Here is a 9,922-nt window from a genome sequence, read left to right as displayed (position 1 = left end):
TCAGTGAGACGTGAGAGCAGTGAGAGCAGTGATTAGTGAGAGCAGTGAGTAGTGAGAGCAGTGAGTAGTGAGAGCAGTGAGAGCAGTGAGTAGTGACTCGTGAGAGTAGTGAGCAGTGAGAGTAGTGAGCAGTGAGAGCAGTGAAAGCAGTGAGAGCAGTGAAAGCAGTGAGAGCAGTGAGTAGTGAGGGCAGTGAGAGTAGTGAGAGCAGTGAGTAGTGAGGGCAGTGAGAGTAGTGAGAGCAGTGAGAGCAGTGAGAGTAGTGAGAGCAGTGAGAGCAGTGAAAGCAGTGAGAGCAGTGAAAGCAGTGAGAGCAGTGAAAGCAGTGAGAGTAGTGAGAGCAGTGAGTAGTGAGGGCAGTGAGAGTAGTGAGAGCAGTGAGTAGTGAGGGCAGTGAGAGTAGTGAGAGCAGTGAGAGCAGTGAGAGCAGTGAGAGTAGTGAGAGCAGTGAGAGCAGTGAAAGCAGTGAGAGCAGTGAGAGCAGTGAAAGCAGTGAGAGCAGTGAGAGCAGTGAGAGCAGTGAAAGCAGTGAGAGCAGTGAGAGTAGTGAGAGCAGTGAGTAGTGAGGGCAGTGAGAGCAGTGAGAGTAGTGAGAGCAGTGAGAGTAGTGAGAGCAGTGAGAGCAGTGAAAGCAGTGAGAGCAGTGAGAGTAGTGAGAGCAGTGAAAGCAGTGACAGCAGTGAGAGCAGTGAGAGCAGTGAGAGCAGTGAGAGCAGTGAGAGTAGTGAGAGCAGTGAGAGCAGTGAGAGCAGTGAGAGCAGTGAGAGCAGTGAAAGCAGTGAGAGCAGTGAGAGTAGTGAGAGCAGTGAAAGCAGTGACAGCAGTGAGAGTAGTGAGAGCAGTGAGAGCAGTGAAAGCAGTGACAGCAGTGAGAGTAGTGAGAGCAGTGAGAGCAGTGAGAGTAGTGAGAGCAGTGAGAGCAGTGAGAGTAGTGAGAGCAGTGAGAGTAGTGAGTAGTGATGTTGACATCACTCCAACTCCAGCACAACCAACAATTCAACAGATTTTTAATAGAAAGAAAAGCAAAGAATTCACACATCAGAAACATCTTTTGCAGCGTGACCTACAACGGGCCAGCACTGTGCCATATTTGCGTACGTAATAAATAGTTATCCCGAATGGGAGTGGAGAGTATAACCAAATTAATAATTAATGAACACAGTGTTAAGTTAGTTGTTGCCTGGGTCACGGAAGGTGGACGGAAGTTATGTTTTCATCAATGTTTGTCTGGCTCTCTGTGAGCACGATATCTCAAAAAGTTGTGTACGGATTCGGACGGAACTTGGTGAAGAGATTGTGTGTTTGACAAGGACAAATCGATTCGATTTTGGTGAAGATCTGAATATGGATCCGGATACGAGAATTATTTAATTTCATTAAGTGATTCTTCACCATTGGGAGATAGGGCCAAATATTATACATAGCGGGATATCTCAAAAAGTTATGGATGGATTTGGACCAAACCTGTTGGACAGGTTGTGTGTATGACAAGGAAGAATCGATTCAATTTTGGTGAAGATCCGCATCCGGCTAGTATAATTTTCTGGTGATTCTTTACCATTGAGTGATTTGGCCAACCAGGTGGAGGTATGCTCTTTATTGAGTGCCGTTCTAGTTTAAATTTTGGAATGACGAGCTGTTGTACATGACATTACACACATTGCTCCTTCCGCAGGCTCTATGGCAAACTGGAAAGATCCCTCTTCGGTGCAGGACCCGAAGGTCGTGAAGGTTCTGCTTTCAGTTCCTCGAACATCAGTATTCTGGGGGGAGATGAACAAAGGTAGTGAAGGTCCACATCAAGGTGCATTTGTTGTCCACATCAAGGTGCATTTGTTGTCCACATCAAGGTGCATTTGTTGTCTACGTCAAGGTGCATTTGTTGTTTTGTTTGTCCACATCTACAGCACATTACATGACCTCCAAGTGTTCGACTAAAGTTGTCCACTCTATCTCCATGAAACCTTCATGTTCCCACAAAGATCCTGACCCAACATCATTTATTACCTGCGCCCTCAAAGGTGGATAGAGGTTATGTTTTCACCCCTGTCTGTTTGTCTGTCCGTTTGTTTGTTTGTGAACAAAATATCTCAATAAGTTGTGGACGGATTCCGACGAAATTTGGCAGAGATCTATCGTATGTGACAATGACGAAATTATTAGATTTTGGTGAAGATCAGGATCCGGATCCGGCTACTATAATTTTTAAAGCGATTCTTTACCATTGGGAGATAGGGACAAAAACGATACATAGCGGGATATCTCAAAAAGTTGTGGATGGATTTGGACGAAACTTGGTGGACAGATTGGGTGTCTGACAAGGACGATTTGATTAGATCTTGGTGAAGATCTGAATATGGATTCGGATATGAGAATTATTTAATTTTTAAGTGATTCTTCACCATTGGGAGATAGGGACAAAAACGATACATAGCGGGATATCTCAAAAAGTTGTGGATGGATTTGGACGAAACTTGGTGGACAGATTGGGTGTCTGACAAGGACGATTTGATTAGATCTTGGTGAAGATCTGAATATGGATTCGGATATGAGAATTATTTAATTTTTAAGTGATTCTTCACCATTGGGAGATCAGGGCCAAAAACTACTATACATAGCAGGATATCTCAAAAAGTTGTGGATGGTATTGGACGAAACTTGGACAGATTGGGTGTTTGACAAGGACGATTTGATTAGATCTTGGTGAAGATCTGAATATGGATTCAGATATGAGAATTACTTAATTTTTAAGCGATTCTTCACCATTGGGAGATAGGGCCAAAAACGATACATAGCGGGATATCTCAAAAAGTTGTGGACGGATTTGGACGAAACCTGGTGGACCGGTTGGGTGTCTGACAAGGACGATTTGATTAGATCTTGGTGAAGATCTGAATATGGATTCGGATATGAGAATTATTTAATTTTTAAGTGATTCTTCACCATTGGGAGATAGGGCCAAAAACGATACATAGCGGGATATCTCAAAAAGTTGTGGACGGATTTGGACGAAACCTGGTGGACCGGTTGGGTGTCTGACAAGGACGATTTGATTAGATCTTGGTGAAGATCTGAATATGGATTCAGATATGAGAATTATTTAATTTTTAAGTGATTCTTCACCATTGGGAGATAGGGCCAAAAACGATACATAGCGGGATATCTCAAAAAGTTGTGGACGGATTTAGACGAAACCTGGTGGACCGGTTGGGTGTCTGACAAGGACGATTTGATTAGATATTGGTGAAGATCTGAATATGGATTCAGATATGAGAATTATTTAATTTTTAAGTGATTCTTCACCATTGGGAGATAGGGCCAAAAACGATACATAGCGGGATATCTCAAAAAGTTGTGGACGGATTTAGACGAAACCTGGTGGACCGGTTGTGTGTGTGACAAGGACGATTTGATTAGATCTTGGTGAAGATCTGAATATGGATTCGGATATGAGAATTATTTAATTTTTAAGTGATTCTTCACCATTGGGAGATAGGGCCAAAAACTACTATACATAGCAGGATATCTCAAAAAGTTATGGATGGTATTGGACGAAACTTGGACAGGTTGTGTGTGTGACAAGGAAGAATCGATTCCATTTTTGTGAAGATCCGGGTCCAGCTAGTGGAATTTTTCAAATTATTTTTCACCATTGAGTGATATGGCCAACCAGGCGGAGGTATGCTCTCCACTGAGTGCCATTCTAGTTACAAGAAGTACTTACAATTTAAGGACGGTGGAATGCTTTCCCAGCATCATGTCCAGGAAATCTCGGTAGGTAATCACCTCGGGATCGGTGGTGCTCACCTCGGCCATCATTTTCTTCAGTTCCAGATGTGTTTTGGCCATGCCAAGCTTCTCCATCATTCTTTTGAGACTCATTAAGTCTGGTGGATATATCGCAGCAAGATGACGTGGTAGACAACTTTTTTTTAAAGTTTCTCAACTATACTTTGATGCAATGCATTATGTAGTTAAGTTTTACGCAACTTCTGTTGGAACCTTCTTTTTCAACTTTTGAAAACTTACTGCATTCACCATCATCAATAAATAGGTACTTTACATTTGGCCTTCACGATATGGATTTTGTATTTTCCCCCACAATTTTATTTTCTGCAGAAACAACTGAATTCGTTTCTACAACCTCATGTGCGACCAATTAATATGATCCAATTCTGCCCCCTTTTGTATTGACCAGCACAGCTACACTCTCAGCAAATGATGCTACTCACAGCCCTGTGCTGCATAACGAATAATAACTAGAAAGTATGTGAAAATGCAAAGCCCATCTGCATCCGTTTGTATTCAGTCGTCTTCTTCCTCTTCTGTATACTCAAAATAACTAAAACGGTTTTTAAAAAAATGAAAATTGATGATTTTATGCAGCCATGACCTTTGAGCTTCAGATGTAAAAAAAAAAAAAATCAACTTCTAGCTTTTGATTGGTGAACCAATTCTGTGACCCAATATGCAAATTATTAAAATTGCAGGTCAATTGAACAAAAATTGCCAATTTTATGCAACTTTTGACCTTTTGATCTAAAAAAAACAATCGACTCCCACCTTATGATTAGTGAACCAATTCAGTGACCCGATATACAAATTCCTGAAATTTCAGGTCAATTGGGTAAAAATTGGTGATTTTACGCAACCTTGACCTTTGACTTTTTGATCTAAAAAATCAATTGGCTTGTTGCTTTTGATTGGTTAACCAATTCAGTGACCCAATATGCAAATTCTTAAAATTTCAGGTCAATCGGATGAAAATTGATGATTTTATGTGACGTTGACCTTTGACCTTTTGACAAAATTATTAATTTGCCTTCTCCATATTATCATAACTAGGGCATGCCCGTACTATATATATATCTAAAATTATATCCCCCCCCCTCTATTTACATGAAATGGTTTGGTCCGGTGGCAATCCCCCCCCCCCCCTCTATTTACATGAAATGGTTTGGTCCATTCGCAAAGCCAAAGCGAACGGCTTGCGAGTACGGTGACAATCCCCCCCCTCTATTTACATGAAATGGTTTGGTCCAAAGCGAACGGCTTGCGAGTACGGTGACAATCCCCCCCTCTATTTACATGAAATGGTTTGGTCCAAAGCGAACGGCTTGCGAGTACGGTGACAACCCCCCCCCCCCCCCCCCTCTATTTACATGAAATGGTTTGGTCCAAAGCGAACGGCTTGCGGAGTTTGGTAAAGAAATCGCCATAGCTCGGTAACTACTTCTCCGATTAATATGAAACCTTGAAAAGGCACATCCTCGGGTCCCCAGCAATATACCTGGCAAGTTTAAAGTATATCGGACCCGTGGTTGTCGAGAAACAGCGGTCACAGACAAACATACAGACATACATACACACAGAGATTACTGGAATTATAGATAGACTAGGGCATGCCCGTACTATATATAAGCTAGGACGTGCCCGTACGTGGGTGCCCGTTCCTTGCCAAAAAAAAAAAAAAAAAAAATTTGTGTAGGGGTGTGTGTGTGTAAACATCCTAGCGCGTGCCCGTACGTGGGTGCAAAAAAACATGCGTGCAAACAACAACAACAAAAAAAAAACTTTGAAACCACGTGGCAGTAACGACCACAGAACCCCCCCCCCCCCCTCTATTTACATGAATGGTTTGGTCCATTCGCAACGACCACAGAACCCCCCCCCCTCTATTTACATGCAATGGTTTGGTCCAAAGCGAACGGCTTGCAGTGTTTGGTAAAGAAATCGCCATAGCTCGGTAACTACTTGTCCGATTAATTTCAAACCTTGAAAAGGCACATCCTCGGGTCCCCAGCAATATACCTGGCAAGTTTCAAGTATATCGGACCGGTAGTTGTCGAGAAACAGCGGTCACAGACAAACATACACACATACACACATACAAACACACATACAAACACACATACACACAGAGATTAATGGAATTATAGATAGATAAAGCTTTGTTGAAAATTTGACGACAAAACTCAAATGGTAAATTGAAATTTCAGGTCAATTGGATGAAAATCGATGATGTTACGTGATGCTGACTGTGGAAGTGTAACTCAGCGTAACTTATTAATTGGCACTGGTAACTTATTAATTAACCTGGTAACAAAGCAAATACATTTTACATGCAAACTCTGTGAAGGACGAGTTTGTAAATGAGTTAGGAATGTGCACGAACATGATAATCTCTTGAAACACCTGGTCACAGCCCCAGGCTGGAGCACCCCCCTATTGTTTGATAAATGGAACTCACAACAGGGGGGGCTAGCTGGCGCCAGGAAGGCGACCAGTAACGTCAGCGGAGAAGAGATTACGAGTTCAGCGGACAGAGGATTAAGTCGAGTTCGTCCATATAAACTAGAGCAAACGTGGAGTCGACAGTACTTGCTACGTGAAGCGCTGACCGAACGGGAGTGTCGGATGAACGAGAAGGACCATCGAAAAGAGTTAACCTGATCCATTATATTATGCGGTATCATTTTGGTAATTGGATGAAGTGAATACAGTTTAATAAACTAGACCTTTTGTAACCTGTGTCCGGTCATTGGAGTCCTGTGAGTCCCCCAGTACAAATTCCCTGACAATCTAACGGGAGTGTCGGATGAACGAGAAGGACCATCGAAAAGAGTTAACCTGATCCATTATATTATGCGGTATCATTTTGGTAATTGGATGAAGTGAATACAGTTTAATAAACTAGACCTTTTGTAACCTGTGTCCGGTCATTGGAGTCCTGTGAGTCCCCCAGTACAAATTCCCTGACAATCTTGGAGGCACCGCTGACATCAACTGGACACAAACAAGTCTTTAAAAGGTGAGTGTGTCTTGTTTGGTCCAATATGATTTACGAACTTGGAAGTTATGGGTACATACATGGGGGAGCAGGTGGTCTGGGGCTTCTTTGCGCACCGATGCCGCGATATAGGTGGCGTGAGCCATCACGAATGGGATTTCGATAAACGACTGTAGCAATTTATTCGTTTTTTTTTCTAAATGATTTCTGTAAATACGTATTTTTGCGCTGGTTATTAAAGGGCCTTACTGTAACCTGGAAGCAGACGGAGCAAGTGTGCACCTTGCGACCGCTTGCTTCCAGGACGTGTAAGGCCGGTACACTCGTTTACCCACCCGCACACGGATAAAGTACTACTTTTTTTTTTTTTTTTTTTGGCACTTGTTCGAAGCACTTGACTTGCTCGGCGCTCGGCGAGCGACAGGGAACCGGGAAACGGAATTATATTTATATATATATATATTTCCAATATGGTACACCGGCCACAACGATTGTAGCGATTATCCGAGTTTTTTTTTTTAACGATTTCTGTAAATACGTATTTTTCCTGCGCTGTGTAATTCTTCTGACACGCGCCACGAAGAAACGCACCACTGATGTGCATGAAGCGACTTGTTTGCCGGTTCGGTAAGGTCCGTCCGTACACGTGTACAATCGTGTACACCCGTTTTAAATAAATAATTTTTTTCAGTTTTCCCGCCATGCCTATAAATTCATGACAGACAACCCCCCCTCATGCCGGTCCAGAATTATGATGAAAGATGGCGATTGAGAAAAAAAATTGCATCAAATTTTGTCCAGGTCCATCAAGAAGCCTTTGAGACATGCTTCACGGTTGAATAAAAAACCACCGTTTAGAGTACTTCTTTTTTTTGTTCAAAGCACTCGACTTGGAGCCAGCGACTTGCTCGGCGGGGGATATAATTTTAGATATATATATAGTACGGGCATGCCCTAGTGAGAGATAATTACAGGAAATGGTGTTTGTGAGTAACAACCACCCTCTGGTCGAGGCTCATAGAAGGGGTGATGCTTACTGATTCGGCACGCTTACAATAAGTGTTAATGGTGGGATGTCAGAGGTTTTGGTGTGGGTTAATGTTCACACTGTTTTGGAACTTGCTGTTGGCACTTGTTGGAACTTGTTGTTGGAACTTGTTGTTGGAACTTGCTGTTGGAACTTGTTGTTGGAACTTGTTGTTGGAACTTGTTGTTGGAACTTGTTGTTGGAACTTGCTGTTGGAACTTGTTGTTGGAACTTGTTGGAACTTGTTGTTGGAACTTGTTGTTGGAACTTGTTGGAACTTGTTGTTGGAACTTGCTGTTGGAACTTGCTGTTGGAACTTGTTGTTGGAACTTGCTGTTGGAACTTGCTGTTGGAACTTGTTGGAACTTGTTGTTGGAACTTGTTGTTGGAACTTGTTGTTGGAACTTGCTGTTGGAACTTGTTGTTGGAACTTGTTGGAACTTGTTGTTGGAACTTGTTGTTGGAACTTGTTGTTGGAACTTGTTGTTGGAACTTGTTGTTGGAACTTGCTGTTGGAACTTGTTGTTGGAACTTGTTGGAACTTGTTGTTGGAACTTGTTGTTGGAACTTGTTGGAACTTGTTGTTGGAACTTGCTGTTGGAACTTGCTGTTGGAACTTGTTGTTGGAACTTGTTGTTGGAACTTGCTGTTGGAACTTGTTGTTGGAACTTGTTGTTGGAACTTGCTGTTGGAACTTGTTGTTGGAACTTGTTGGAACTTGTTGTTGGAACTTGCTGTTGGAACTTGCTGTTGGAACTTGTTGGAACTTGTTGTTGGAACTTGTTGTTGGAACTTGTTGTTGGAACTTGCTGTTGGAACTTGTTGTTGGAACTTGTTGGAACTTGTTGTTGGAACTTGTTGTTGGAACTTATTGTTGGAACTTGTTGTTGGAACTTGCTGTTGGAACTTGCTGTTGGAACTTGTTGGAACTTGTTGTTGGAACTTGCTGTTGGAACTTGTTGGAACTTGTTGTTGGAACTTGTTGTTGGAACTTGCTGTTGGCACTTGTTGGAACTTGTTGGAACTTGTTGTTGGAACTTGTTGTTGGAACTTGTTGTTGGAACTTATTGTTGGAACTTGTTGTTGGAACTTGCTGTTGGAACTTGCTGTTGGAACTTGTTGGAACTTGTTGTTGGAACTTGCTGTTGGAACTTGTTGGAACTTGTTGTTGGAACTTGTTGTTGGAACTTGGTGTTGGCACTTGTTGGAACTTGTTGGAACTTGTTGTTGGAACTTGTTGTTGGAACTTGTTGTTGGAACTTGCTGTTGGAACTTGTTGTTGGAACTTGCTGTTGGAACTTGCTGTTGGAACTTGTTGTTGGAACTTGTTGTTGGAACTTGCTGTTGGAACTTGTTGTTGGAACTTGCTGTTGGAACTTGTTGTTGGAACTTGTTGGAACTTGTTGTTGGAACTTGCTGTTGGAACTTGCTGTTGGAACTTGTTGGAACTTGTTGTTGGAACTTGTTGTTGGAACTTGCTGTTGGAACTTGTTGTTGGAACTTGTTGGAACTTGTTGTTGGAACTTGTTGTTGGAACTTGTTGTTGGAACTTGCTGTTGGAACTTGTTGTTGGAACTTGTTGTTGGAATGTTTTGGGAACATTCAAATGTTGGGTTTTGCTAACGTTTCCACAACGTCGCCACAACGTTTCACTTTCGTTGTTGCAACGTTTTGCTCCAACGTTTTGGGAACATTCAAATGTTGGGTTTTGCTAACGTTTCCACAACGTCGCCACAACGTTTCACTTTCGTTGTTGCAACGTTTTGCTCCAACGTTTTGGGAACATTCAAATGTTGGGTTTTGCTAACGTTTCCACAACGTCGCTACAACGTTTCACTTTCGTTGTTGCAACGTTTTGCTCCAACGTTTTGGGGACATTCGAATGTCAAGTGAATCGAATGAGAATTCAGGAATTATTTCATTATTAACGATTAATGAAGTACTTATTTAATTAATTACATTTCTTATTACATTACAGTAATTACATTACAGTAATTACCTGAGGTAATTACAGTAATTACAGTTCCGGTAATTACAGTAATTACAGTAATCATTACAGTAATTGCAGTAATCTTATTACAGTAATTACATTACATTAACTCAGG

General features: G+C 41.9%; 1 protein-coding gene across 1 annotated transcript in view; it reads right to left on the bottom strand.

The window, feature by feature from the left end:
- Positions 1 to 990: 990 nt before the first annotated feature.
- Positions 991 to 9,922, bottom strand: part of LOC137422937 (allograft inflammatory factor 1) — a 132,286-nt gene continuing 123,354 nt past the window's right edge. The window contains exons 8-9 of the mRNA XM_078774903.1: positions 3,725 to 3,887; positions 991 to 1,763 (exon numbers count right to left, since the gene is read on the bottom strand). Of these exons, the coding sequence (XP_078631029.1) occupies positions 1,679 to 1,763; positions 3,725 to 3,887 (248 nt within the window). The 3' untranslated portion in view covers positions 991 to 1,678. The remainder of the gene's footprint in view (positions 1,764 to 3,724; positions 3,888 to 9,922) is intronic.

This window comes from Myxine glutinosa, chromosome 3, assembly GCF_964187855.1.
Source record: "Myxine glutinosa chromosome 3, kmMyxGlut1.1, whole genome shotgun sequence".
Taxonomy (NCBI): Eukaryota; Metazoa; Chordata; class Myxini; order Myxiniformes; family Myxinidae; genus Myxine; species Myxine glutinosa.
The sequence above is the reverse complement of the archived record's forward strand: the minus strand, read 5'-3'. Positions and strand labels throughout refer to the sequence as shown.